A 14493-nucleotide genomic window follows, 5' to 3' on the forward strand; every position below is an offset into this window, starting at 1 on the left:
ACACAGAGAAGCATACAAAGCTCTCCCTCGCCCTCCATTTGGAAAATCTGACCATATGTACATTTCCCAACTAGAAGCCATGGATTACAGGCAACCTCCGCATCAAGCTAAAGGCTAGAGCTGCCGCTTTCAAGGAGCGGGACACTAATCCGGACGCTTATAATAAATCCTGCTATGCCGTCAGACGAACCATCACACAGGCAAAACATCAATACAGGGCTAAGATTGAATATTACTACACCGGCTCTGACGCTCGTCGGATGTGGCAGGGCTCAAAAACTATTACGGACTACAAAGGGAAACCCAGTCGCGAGCTGCCCAGGGACGCAAGCCTACCAGACAAGCTAAATGCATTTTATGCTTGCTTCGAGGCAAGCAACACTGAAGCATGCATGAGAGCACCAGCTGTTCCGGATGACTGTGTGATCACGCTCTCCGTAGCCGATGTGAGCAAGACCTTTAAACAGGTCAACATTCACAAAGCTGCGGGGCCAGATGGATTACCAGGACGTGTACTCAAAGCATGCAACTGGCAAGTGTCTTCACTGACATTTTCAACTTTCCCCTGCCAGAGTCTGTAATACCTACGTTTCAAACAGACCACCATAGTCCCTGTGCCCATGAAAACAAAGGTAACCTGCCTAAATGATTCCCGCACCATAGGACTAACGTTGGTAGCCATGAAGTGCTTTGAAAGGCTGGTCATGGCTCACATCAACACCATCATGCCAGAAACCCTAGACCCACTACAATTCGCCCCAACAGATCCACAGATGACGTAATCTCAATCGCACTCCACACTGCCTTTTCACACCTGGACAAAAGGAACACCTATGTGAGAATGCTATTCATTGACTACAGCTCAAAGTTCAACACCACAGTGCCCACAAAGCTCATCAACAACACATCTGATCCTCAACACTGGGGCCTCTCAGGGGTGCGTGCTTAGTCCCCTCCTGTACTCCCGACTGCATGGCCAAGCACGACTCCAACACCATCATTAAGTTTGCTGACGACACAGTGGTAGGCCTGATTACTGACAACGATGAGACAGTTTATAAGGAGGAGGTCAGAGACCAACGACCTCTCTCTCAAGGTGAGCAAGACAAAGGAGCTGATCGTGGACTATAGGAAAAGGAGGGCCGAACAGGCCCCCATTAACATCGATGGGACTGAAGTGGAGCGGGTCGAAAGTTTCTAGTTCCTTGGTGTCCACATCACCAACAAACAATCATGGTTCAAACACACCAAGACCGTTGTGAAGAGGGCACGACAACACCTTTCCCCAGAGACTGAAAAGATGGGTCCCCAGATCCTCAAAAAGTTCTACAGCTGCACCATTGAGAGCATTCTGACCGGTTGCATCACCGCCTGGTATGGCAACTGCTCGGCATCTGACCATAAGGCACAACAGAGGGTAGTGCGTATGGCCCAGTACATCACTGTGGCCAAGCTTCCTGACATCCAGGACATACATACTAGGCGGTGTCAGAGGAAGGCCCAAAACATTGTCAGAGATTCCAGTCACCCAAGTCATAGACCTTTCTCTCTGCTACCGCACGGCAAGCGGTACCGGAGCGCCAAGTCTAGGACCAAAAGGTTCCTTAATAGCTTCTACCCCCAAGCCATACGACTGCTGAACAACTAATCAAATGGCCACCCAAACTACTTACATTAAAAATAATGGGGGTGGTCAAACAAATACCTTCGACTAACCTGTACCCCCCCCCCCCCCCCCACATTGACTAGTTACTGTTATGTACATTTATTGTGTTACTTTGACAGTATTTTTTTTTTTTAAGTTTATTTAGTAAATATTTGATTAACTCTATTTCTTGAACTGCATTGTTAGTTAAGGGCTTGTAAGTAAGCATTTCACGGTAAGGTCTACACCTGTGATAAATAACATTTGATATAACAGCTAGGGTACCTAGTGGTGTATGCGCCCACTCCACTAGGGGTCTAGCAGCGTTTTGGGGGTTGTTTAGACTGTTGGCTATAAGGAGATATTTGCGCTGCAGCAAGTTGGGCATCACCACACACTTTCAGGTTTTATCACTGGGATGTCACTGCTCCCAGTGTAGCCCACAGCATGCTTACGGCTGGGTCAGGGGAAAGTCACTAGGCAGCTCGCCGTGAGCCCAATACCCAGACTGCAGCTTCTGGCGGGGTCAGGTCTGGGTGGACTGCCACGGATCGTTTCATTTAGTATCCGTTGGGGTCCCACTGGGGCGTGATTATATTTCCCCATAGTATGTTGTACCAAAGTTGACTGACTGAAAGGGAATGTAACATTATGACTATAACTACTGTTCCGTGAAGGAGGGAAACGAGGTACAACACCTGTTTGGCCTCGCACTGCCTGTTCCTGGGCTCTGGAAGGAGCGGTATTAAATTGAAGGAATGAATCCGAGCCTCATGCTTATCACCTGTGGATGGCGGGACTTCCAGCGAGGCACGGATTTCATTGGCCTTGTCAGGCGAGATTGTATATCCTTCAACCGCAGTTGCGATAGTGCGACTCCCCATAGTTATCATGACACTAGGCGAGACCCAAATGCAGACACAGGAGAGAGATGGTTGGAGTTTAAGATGTTTAATAAATCCAAAGGGATTAGGCAAGAGAATGGTCGTGGACAGGCAAAAGGAACATAACCAGATCAGAGTCCAGGAGGTACAGAGTGGCAGGCGGGCTCGAGGTCAGGGCAGGCAGAATGGACAGGCAGGCGGGTAATGAGTCCAGAACAGGCAAGGGTCAAAACTGGGAGGACTAGAAAAAGGAGAAAAGACAAAGCAGGAAAACGGGAAAAAACACTGGTAGGCTTGGACATACAAGACGAACTGGCACAGAGAGACAAGAAACACAGGGATAAATACACTTGGGAAAACAAGTGACACCTGGAGGTGGTGGAGACAATAACGAGGACAGGTGAAACAGATCAGGGTGTGACAGTAGTATGTTGTACCTCGTTTCCCCTCCTTCAGGGAACAGAAGTTATAGTCATAACGTTACATTTAGATATGTACACTTAGATATATGTTGGCTACTCATCTGTATGTAGGCCATTCTTCCATCTGCCAGTGACATTCATTGGTCAAGAGAGTGGTACAGGAGAGAGACAAGAGTGTCACAGAAACAGCACACAAATGAAAGGTATATGGAGGCGAGTTAAGAGGATGTGAGATCTTTGACTCTGATCACATACAATGGTAGTTTCTTGGGGGAGACAATTGATTTTTTGAATGAATATCTGTAATAAGGTATCTGAAAGCATTAGGCTTCACTGGTCTTATTTGGTTAAGAGCTTCTATTTTCAGTCTTTCACTCATAGATTTGGACAGTTTCGTCACAGCCTACAGTCACTATGACATAGAGGGGACACTGCTGCATACTGTATATGAAATCTGTTAAGGCAACACTGTCAATAATTCAGGAGTAGGACAGACAGTAGCAGAACCACTTAAGTGAAATTAAAAGTGTAAATCATTTGGTGGGTGCTTATATACAGATGAAGTCAGAAGTTTACATACACTTAGGTTGGAGTCATTAAAACTTGTTTTTCAACCACTCCACAAATTTCTTGTTAACAAACTATAGTTTTGGCAAGTCGGTTAGGAACTCTACTTTGTGCATGACACAAGTAATTTTTGCAACAATTGTTTACAGACAGATTATTTCACTGTATCACAATTCCAGTGGGTCAGAAGTTTACATACACTAAGTTGACTGTGCCTTTAAACAGCTTGGAAAATTCCAGAAAATTATGTAATGACTTTAGAAGCTTCTGATAGACTAATTGACATAATTTGAGTCAATTGGAGGTGTACCTGTGGATGTATTTCAAGGCCTACCTTCAAACTCAGTGCCTCTTTGCTTGACATCATGGGAAAATCCAAAGAAATCAGCCAAGACCTCAGAAAAAAAATTGTAGACCTCCACAATTCTGGTTCATCCTTGGGAGCAATTTCCAAATGCCTGAAGGTACCACGTTCATCTGTACAAACAATAGTACGCAAGTTTAAACACCATGGGACCACGCAGCTGTCATACCGCTCAGGAAGGAAACGCGTTCTGTCTCCTAGAGATGAATGTACTTTGGTGTGAAAAGTGCAAATCAATCCCAGAACAGCAGCAAAGGACCTTGTGAAGATGCTGGAGGAAACAGGTACAAAAGTATCTATATCCACAGTATAACGAGTCCTATATCGACATAACCTGAAAGGCCGCTCAGCAAGGAAGAAGCCACTGCTCAAAAACCGCCATAAAAAAAACCAGACAATGGTTTGCAACTGCACATGGGGACAAAGATATTACTTTTTGGAGAAATGTCCTCTGGTCTGATGAAACAAAAATAGAACTGTTTGGCCATAACGACCATTGTTATGTTTGGAGGAAAAAGGGGGAGGCTTGCAAGCCAAAGAACACCATCCCAACCGTGACGCACGGGAGTGGCAGCATCATGTTGTGGGGGTGCTTTGCTTTAGGAGGGACTGATGCACTTCACAAAATAGATGGCATCATGCGAAAGGAAAATGATGTGGATATATTGAAGCAACATCTCAAGACATCAGTCAGGAAGTTAAAGCTTGGTCGCAAATGGGTCTTCCAAATGGACAATGACAAAAAAGCATACTTCCAAAGTTGTGTCAAAATGGCTTAAGGACAACAAAGTCAAGGTCTTGGAGTGGCCATCACAAAGTCCTGACCTCAATCCCATAAAAAAATTGTGGGTAGAACTGAAAAAGCGTGTGTGAGCAAGTAGGCCTACAAACCTGACTCAGTTACACCAGCTCTGTCAGGGAGGAATGGGCCAAAATTCACCCAACTTACTGTGGGAAACTTGTGGAAGGCTACCCAAAATGTTTGACCCAAGTTAAACAATTTAAAGGTAATGCTACCAAATACTAATTGAGTGTATGTAAACTTCTGACCCACTGGGAATGTGATGAAATAAATAAAAGCTGAAATAAATAATTATCTCTACTATTATTCTGTCATTTCACATTCTTAAAATAAAGTGGTGATCCTAACTGACCTAAAACAGGGAATTTTTACTTGGATTAAATGTCAAGAATTGTGAAAAACTGAGTTTAAATGTATTTGACTAAGGTGTATATAAATTCCGACTTCAACTATAAGTGTGTATTATTACACATGTCAATTGGAATATAGGTTTTGCACATCCCGACTCTCCCTGACACACTCTCGGAGAGTGGGGTCACGGCTAGGGTCTGGCATTATCAACGGCGACCCTGGAACAATTAAGGTTAAGTGCCTTGCTCAAGGTCACATCACCAGATTTTTCACCTTGTCGGCTCGGGGATTCTGGCACAGCGCTCTAACCGCTAGGCTATCTCCTGCCCTGTTTGCAGAGTAGTGACTAGTGAGACATTCTCAGGTGACACTCAGAACTTCCCTGACATGCTCTTAGGTAACATTAGGCCTTATTGCTGAAACATAATGATGCAAATATGTCTGTCTCAGTATGGACTGAAATGAGGGGAACATACAGTAAAATTAGTAAAAATGCTTTAAGATATGAACTTAAAGGTATCCACTGACTAGAGGATATAGTGGAAATTGTCTATGTATTGTACATCGAACTGAGTCAGACATTTGGCAGTAACATAGGCCTATTGTCAGTATAAGAACAAAGAAGAAAGACAACAAAAGTAATAGATATTAACTCTTCCTTCCATCTCTAGCAGTACAGTACCCCTTCACCAGTCTTTGTGAGGAAACGGTAATTAGCACATTTTGATGCCACTCTTTAAAGTTGGTCTTTAATTAGTCTGGAGACTAGCCTAGGTGGCCAAGCTCACAGCTATGTAGGGATATCATTTGATAGGTTTGGTGTAAAAATGTTCACCTGCTCTTCCCATGGGGGTTTTAAGAAGTTGTACAGTAAGACCGAGGAAAGGTGTCAGTCAATTCTCAGTTAAAGGTGTCTGTTAATTCATACTCTGATATACTGTACCATTTCACGGATGAGGCTCAAATTACAGATACACCCATTAAAATGTGGATTTTGTTCACGTCTGTCGTAGGTATTGCAATCTTGTGAGACCATAGCTTCTCAATGTGCTAGTGGTCAGGTGCAAATTATAGGCTTTACATTCGCTTGGGAACCAAAGTCACAGTGCTTCACAGTTAAGCTAACATTATTGGGCTAATAGATTTTCAAGTCCGAACTGAGCCTTCTAAATGTTTTGCAAATAAATCAAAAGCAGATCAACTACTCTGAATACTGTAGTTTTGTCAGAACACTGTAGTCTTGCTAGAGTTGAGGGAGTCAGTGGGACCATGGCCCAATGATAGGGTGACTGAGCCAGTTGATGCACCCTGCCCAGAAGGCCCAGACGACAGCCAGTCACTATTGCGAGAGCTCAAGAAGGCTCTGCCAGGTCACATGAACAATATTATTAAAGCGCTATTAGTTGTTTGGCTCAAGATGCTTGGCCATGGAGGTTTATGGTCTGTGTTGGGGGGGGGGGGTGGATTTGAAGAGAGAAACAAGCTTCTCACAGGCCTCTCCAATGGGCTGCTGCTGCAACGTGCCCTGAAACAGCCCGGGAAGACGGCCACGGTGTCTTTGGCGATGAGGCGGTGGAGGTGGAGGTGGTGCACATTAAGGATGAGATGATTTAGTGTTAGTCAGGGCCGGCTGCACAGCGCTCCCAGACAACCCAACAGTGTGTCAGAGACCCGGAGCAGAACGCATCACACACACACACACAGACGTCTCCCTCCGCCACACACACACACAGACGTCTCCCTCCGCCACACAACACAATTACCTTCCCCAGTAATTACCATACATGTCTGCCTAAACACAGGGGAAATGCAACCCTGGTCTCAGCACGGAGCTGATTTGCCCACGCCAGTTGTTTATGATATAGACTATTTAACAGCAAACAAGGGACTTTTAACCAACGGGTTTTAACCATGACATTTTATTTTTCACACTAGTATCTAATAATCCGTGACTTTCATGGGGTATATACAATACCAGTCAAAAGTTTGAACAAACCTAATCATTCAAGGGTTTTTCTTTATTTTTACTATTTTCTACATTGTATAATAATAGTGAAGACATCAAAACTATGAAATAACACATATGGAATCATGTTGTAACCAAAAAAGTGTTAAACAAATCAAAATATATTTTATATTTGAGATTATTCAAAGTAGCCACCCTTTGCCTTGATGACAGCTTTGCACACTCTTGGCATTGTCTCAACCAGCTTCATGAAGTAGTCACCTGAAATGCATTTCAATGAACAGACATGCCCTTTTAAAAGTTAATTTGTGTAATTTCTTTCTTTCTTAATGTGTTTGAGCCAATCAGTTGTTGTGACAAGGTAGGGGTGGTATACAGATGATAGCCCAATTTGGTAAAAGACCAAGTCCATAATATGGGAAGAACAGCTCAAATAAGCAAAGAGAGACGACAGTCCAACATTACTTTAAGACATGAAGGTCAGTCAATACGGAACATTTCAAGAACATTTGAAAATTGCACTCCAAAAAGCATCAAGCACTATGATGGAACTGGCTCTCATGAGGACCGCCACAGGAAAGAGAGACTCAGAGTTACCTCTGCTGCAGAGTTCATTAGAGTTACCAGCCTCAGAAATTGCAGCCCAAATAAATGCTTCACAGACACATCAACAGCAACTGTTCAGAGGAGACTGTGTGAATCAGGCCTTCATGGTCGAATTGCTGCAAAGAAACCACGACTGAAGGACATCAATAAGAAGAAGAGACTTGCTTGGGCCAAGAAACACGAGCACTGGACATTAGACCAGTGGAAATGTGTCCTTTGGTCTGATGAGTCCAAATTTGAGATTTCTGGTTCTAACCACCGTGTCTTTGTGAGACGCAGAGTAGGTGAACGGATGATCTTCGCATGTGTAGTTCCCACCGTGTAGCAGGAAGGAGGTGGTGTGATGCTGTGGGAGAGCTTTGCTGGTGACACTGTCTGTGATTTATTTAGAATTCAAGGCACACTTAACCAGCATGGCTACCACAGCATTCTGCAGCAATATGCCATCTCATCTGGTTTGCGCTTATTGGGACTATCATTTGTTTTTCAACAGGGCACTGACCCAACACACCTCCAGGCTGTGTAAGGGCCATTTGACCAAGAAGGAGAGGGATGGAGTGCTGCATCAGATGACCTGGCCTCCACAATCACCCAACCTCAACCCAATTGAGATGGTTTGGGATGAGTTGGCTCTTATTGCTTATTTGAGTTGTTCTTCCCATAATATGGACTTGGTCTTTTAACAAATATCTTCTGTATACCACCCCTACCTTGTCACAACACAACTGATTGGCTCAAACACATTAAGAAGGAAATAAATTCCACAAATGAACTTTTAAAAGGGCATGTCTGTTCTTTGAAATGCATTTCAGGTGACTACTTCATGAAGCTGGTTGAGACAATGTCAAGAGTGTGCAAAGCTGTCATCAAGGCAAAGGGTGGCTACTTTGAATAATCTCAAATCACTTTTTTGGTTACAACATGATTCCATATGTGTTATTTCATAGTTTTGATGTCTTCACTATTATTCTACAATAGTAGAAATAAAGAAAAACCCTGGAATGAGTAGGAGTGTCCAAACTTTTGACTGGTACTGTATATCACCAGATCTAATACACATGGGGATAGTAATGAATGAATATCCATCCCCCTTCATTTCTAATGAGTATGAAGATAAAACAATCCAATCATGCTGAAGTTTAAAAGGGGATAGCAACAGTTCCTCAAGAAGACACTCCTTTAGAGTTCCATCCGTCTCTCTAATTAACAAGATGAGGACTGAGTTCCTCTGTGAAATCTGGATGAAACAGGCTTTTGAGCTGGCTTCAGTAGAACCCAAGTATTTGTTTTAATTAACATCCCCACTTGATCACAGTGGGAGGATGAGCCAGTCCATCTAAATGGCTGGGCAACATTAAACACCATGGTGATGTTTACTAGTGGAGATCTGACTGAACACTGCAGAGGTCTATAGTAGCCAGACAGATGGGAGCAGTGTACTGCTAGCCTGCTACCCCACCCGCCCTATTGGGTGCTTACAACAATCAGCCTGCCAACACCCTCACAGACCAGCGATCAAAGAAGGCTCAGATTTCATGTTCAAAAGAGGAACTCTGACTCTCTGTTTTATTAAAAAGGTAAGTTGGATACATAGTACTCATGCTGTAATTAAAAACAAATGTTTTTATTTTACTAGGCAAGTCAGTTCAGAACAAATTCTTATTTACAATGACAGCCTAGGAACAGTGGGTTACCTGCCTTCAGGGGCAGACGACAGATTTTTACCTTGTCAGTTTGGGGATTCGATCTATCAACCTTTCGGTTACTGGTTCAATGCTGTAACCACTAAGCTACCTGCCAACCCAAATGTGAAAAGAAGACAACACAACCTTTACTTCCTTCATACTCAATGGCATATTAACATATCCATTGATAGGTTATAAATGGACAACAAACTGTCACTGGAGATCTAAAATGTTTGATACAGATGCAGTAAAGGGGGTCAATGGAACACAGGACGCTGTGACCCTGTCACTGGCGCACATTCAACAAATCTGACCTAACAAAGGTAATTTCCATCTAAAAGGACCCATGAGCACCAACATGTGAAGTTCATAAGAGCATGTCAAATTTGGTGTCAAATTAAATACGAGTCCATTTTTTTATTTATTAAGGCTTATATACATGTTTCCACCATTTTCCACCCAAAATGTTTGGAATAAGAAAAGGCTTTGATTTCTGGTCAAACAGATGGAAAAGGGAGCTTAGAAAACATCGACCAGAAAAAGTCTTAAAGGGTATCAAAAATGCATAAAAACACAATAAAGTTGAAGTAAAGACCCCTGACAAATAATATCAACTCATATTTCGTTTTTGAGAACATTTTCTGCCTCCTGTAAGTTTAAGAAACATTGCCTTGTGCCATTACCAAAAACCCACATACTGTATCTTTAAGATATTTTCTAATTTCTGTCTGTCAACAGGAGGGAGGATAATGAAAAATCACAGAAGTAACAAGTAAAGGTCCGTGCTTAATTTGTTCCCGATTCTGACAGAATATGATCCTCCTGCACCTCTCAGTTTCGGACTGTATCGTTCCGGAACCTATTTGCTCGGATCTGGTACCTCTCCTGGCATGATTTTCATTCTTTGCAATGAAAAATAATCCAATAGTTCGAGTTGCCTCTTCTGTAATTCTCCTGCCCTCTAAAAAACTAAATGTGAAAACGTGCCTAATATTCTTAGAATTGATTCATGTTTGGCCGGCCCGGGTATATCGGTTTGCGTAACATTGTAGCCTAGAGACAGACCAACACGTGGCAGTTGCTGTGGTGAGAGAGAAAAGCGTGCCTGAATCTCTTTCATAACTACAGTGAGATTTATTGAAATGAAATAATTCAGAGTACTACACCAGGAGTAGGCCTATAATTTAGCCAAAACAGGCCAAAACACCTGGGACACACAGGTTGGAAAGCAAATGGCTCCTTCTGAAAAGAGGACACTAATCTGTCTGTAGGCTACCAAAATATTGTATCTTCCAAATAGACCTATTGAGCGAACAGCATTGTTCTACAAAGTTAAACAAGAGAGAGATAGGCTTGTGAGTCAATCCTGGAAAGCTATTTTAGGACTATAGTTTCCTGCTCATATTGTAAAATATGTCTCCACACACCTAGGCTTTTGTTGGATTCAAGAAGAGGTCGTTTTTATTGATCTCAGATTCTCAGTTTGTCAATGTCAAAGTAGCCTGTCATTTCGATCATTTGTGTGGTATTAAAAAAGATTCAGTCATGTAAAATTGCATGAAATGCGTTTATTAAAGGCTACATTTTTCCCAGACCCTTGTCTACAAAAAATGCTCCCCATGTGTGCAACGCCTCTGCTCTACTCTATGCCACTACGCAAAAGTGATGATAATGCATGAAATACTTTATTATAAAGGCACATTCTTTGTATGCGTTTCAGTACCTCAGAGCTCCCCAGGTCACCCCCCTCTTTTGTCCCGGCGCATCCAGATAAAAAAAATGAAGCACTGGTAAAGGTAGACTTATCAACAGTATTTGTATTGATATCAATTTGTTTATGAATTAAGTGATTCAAACTAAAAAATCCAAAATATTGATAACTGAATTTCTGCAATTGAATTGGCTACAGTGGGAAATCATAGTAGTCCCAAACCAGAGTTTGGTTCCAAGTATGGAGAGCACAGTACATTACACCACAGTACAGCACAGTAAAGAAAAGTAGAGTACAGTTCAGTACAACACAGTAGAGATCAGTACATTTTGCATTGACATTTTAGTAATTTAGCAGGCGCTCTTATCCAGATCGACTTACAGTAGTAAGTGTGTGCATGTATGTACACAGTAGAGCACTGAACTATACTCTACTATGTTCTAATGTACTCTACTGAACTCTACTGTACTAAACTCTGCTGAACTCTTCAGTACTGAACTCTACAGTTTTGTGCTGTACTGTACTCTACTGTACTCTACTGAGCTCTACTTTGATGTGAAACATAGAAGTCTATGATCGGTTCAGATATGGTCTGGCCCGGACCAACAAAATGTGGTCTTGTTTGGGGTCAGAGCTAATTAAAATAATAGCCAGTGAGTAGAATAATACCCAAATATGCAAAGGAGGATATAGCATATTTATACATTTGTGTACCTATTTAGGATACATGCATCACCATGAAGAGAATGACATTCATATGCATAATTATGCATTCCTGTGTAATACAGATCAGGGACCCATAAGAAAATGATGTTACCAGGTGTAAATTGACTTCATTCACTGTAGTTCAATAACCAAAAGATAAGTCAATGTGTCATGTCATAGCTGACACCGCAGTATTTTGCAAAACAAGGAACGAAAAAAAACGGGGAAATTTTATGTCAATATGCTGTTACCAAACTTTGCATTGACACAGTTCTTCCAGTAAATGTGTTTGTGTCAAATGTTTAGTGTAAATTGTTCAAAGTAGTCCTTGTGCATAGGGTTGTATGGTTTGTTAAACTTTGAAATCAATTGCCCCTAAGTGGATATTCGTCAAATCCGTAAGGATTTATGTATTGTAACAGGCCCACGATGTGATTACTAAAGTCCGATTTGGATATATTTGGCTGTTTTCGCTGCATAACATTTAGAAATTGTCCCTCTTCAAGTTTAGAAGAAGTGACCGCTAAATGCTAACTCCCTTTAGTATGAGCTGGTAGCATAGCTAGCATACAGAACTCGGTGGTGGTAGTCTAAGTAGTTTTCCACTGTAATTGCAGTTGATTGGTGACAATAACATGAAATTGTATTGGGGTTGACATCCATACGAGCATTTTCTACTCCAATTTTTACCTCAACACAGTGTGAAATACACATATAAACAATAGCCTAAATGTAGGATAATTTTCCTGCGGGGCAAAAAAATCCAGAACCCCCCCCCCCCCCCCCCCCACACGTTTCCATGGCATTCCATTGTTTTGGTTAAGTTCCATTGACCTCTTTACTGCATCTATTCAGGGGATGAGTGGAAAAATAATTATGTAAAAAGGGGGGTTTCCAGTGGGAATCTTTGGGGGTTGGTTATCGTATGACAGCATACAATGGCAGACAAAGTCAATACCATCTAAGAGGGCCAGACAGGGTTTTCTTCCTTCTACAGATGCTCTCTACATGTCAATACTATGGCTGGAGTGTGTTGGCTTCCAGAGCGGCATTGTGAGTGTCCCCCCCCCCCCCCCCCCCCCCTAAAGGCGATGGGAGCTCTCCCTGCTAATGGTGCACACACACAGAGGGCCTGGATGTACATTTATTGAAGGTCCTAATGGAGAGCTAGCTAGGGAGACCTTTTTCCTGGGGGGGAGTGAGCAGCCTATCACTTCATGTAACGCTAGGCCATGTGTGACATGCCTGACCTACATTTCCTCGCTCTCCACACTTCCTCCTCCTCCTTCCAGAAGGAGGTGTTTTGTGAGGGACAGAGACGGCAGCAAACACAAGCATTGTCTGGAGACGGACACAATCTTTTGCCTGTTTTATTCATGTAGCCTATTGGGTGGGTGGATGGCGGGTCTTTGCGAAACCCCCCCTCGGCCCTTTCTCATGCATTCGGATAAGTGAGAACGATCACAAGAACATACTTCGTAAAACAGGCCAGTTGTTTTTATGGTCAAAACTACACTCTGACAAGCTCAGCTCGATATTTACAATAATTTGTAAGCCAGGTTTTAAGGAAATCTTGGAAATGGAAATGGGCTTGAAGTTATGCAAACTGGATTGCTTCATGCCTCATTTAGTGTAACCTTTTCAGACACCACATAGTCCCACTAGTTATATGTGGCCTTAGTGACTAATGTCATACTTCACTGTGAATCACTGAATATTAAGCAAGAGATGGTCCAAAGTGGAATTGCTATGGGATTAATTGAGCATGAACAAACCGGGAAGAATAAATAAAGCCATACAATTCCAACGTGTAATGAAATTAAATCATGCTTCATGTTCAAATTAATTATAGGAGAGCTATCAAAAGTAAGTGAGAAGAATGAGATAGTGGCTGTAAGAAGAGTATTAGAGAGTGGTGAGAGTACAGTATGCTAGTGTTAATGTAAGGTACATTATGTGAGAGTGACCGTTTCATAACGGAGTCCTCCTGGATTGCAGGGTGCTCTCTGAAATACTCTGTGAACTATGGTAGGAGGAGGACCTACCACATAACTGCAGATCATACACTCTCTTTGTTGGGCTCCCGAGTCTAAGGCACTGCATCTCAGTGCTAGAGGTGTCACTACAGACACCCTGGTTCGAATCCAGGCTGTATCACAAACGGCTGTGATTGGGAGTCCCATAGGGCGACGCACAATTGGCCAAGCGTCGCCCGGGTTTGGCCGGTGTAGGCCGTCATTGTAAATAAGAATTTGTTCTTAACTGACTTGCCTAGTTAAATAAAGGTTGAAAGAAAATTACAATTTGTCTCCTTGTTGCTCAGGACCTTCCAAGCCTGGTTGACCTCAATGAACCTGTGTAAGTGCTCCTCTGCCTCAGTCACTGACACATCTGGGCCCTGCTTGTCTGGGTGATACTGTCAGCCAGGACAGAGGACAGGAAAAATACAGGTTAGACAGTCACAACGACAAGACTGACAACAGCCATCACAACAGAAACAATGACCAATATAACAGCAGTCATCAGTCTCAGGAACCTGTACTTTGTTTGAGATGGTAGAGGGGTGGGTGGGATGGGAGAGGTGTGGGGGTAAGAGGGGTGATGGTGGCTTATACACACTAGACAGAAGCTAGTTTAATTAGACCACAGTAGTCTGTGACAATTTGCCAGTGAAAAAAAAGCCCATGTCACAACCTGCACTGACAGCATTTTCTGGGTAATTTGCTGATGGACCAATGCTCTTCTTCTGGACAATTTACCAGACGAGGCTGAGTACAGCAAACAA

General features: G+C 42.8%; 1 protein-coding gene across 1 annotated transcript in view; it reads right to left on the reverse strand.

Moving 5' to 3' along the window:
* The window catches only part of LOC120053293 (dnaJ homolog subfamily C member 24-like), a 41773-nt gene that overhangs the window by 12744 nt on the left and 14536 nt on the right, over positions 1-14493 (reverse strand). The window contains exons 2-3 of the mRNA XM_039000428.1: positions 14018-14124; positions 13754-13785 (exon numbers count right to left, since the gene is read on the reverse strand). Coding sequence (XP_038856356.1) covers positions 13754-13785; positions 14018-14124 — 139 coding nt within the window. The remainder of the gene's footprint in view (positions 1-13753; positions 13786-14017; positions 14125-14493) is intronic.

This window comes from Salvelinus namaycush, chromosome 9 (assembly GCF_016432855.1).
Source record: "Salvelinus namaycush isolate Seneca chromosome 9, SaNama_1.0, whole genome shotgun sequence".
NCBI lineage: Eukaryota > Metazoa > Chordata > Actinopteri > Salmoniformes > Salmonidae > Salvelinus > Salvelinus namaycush.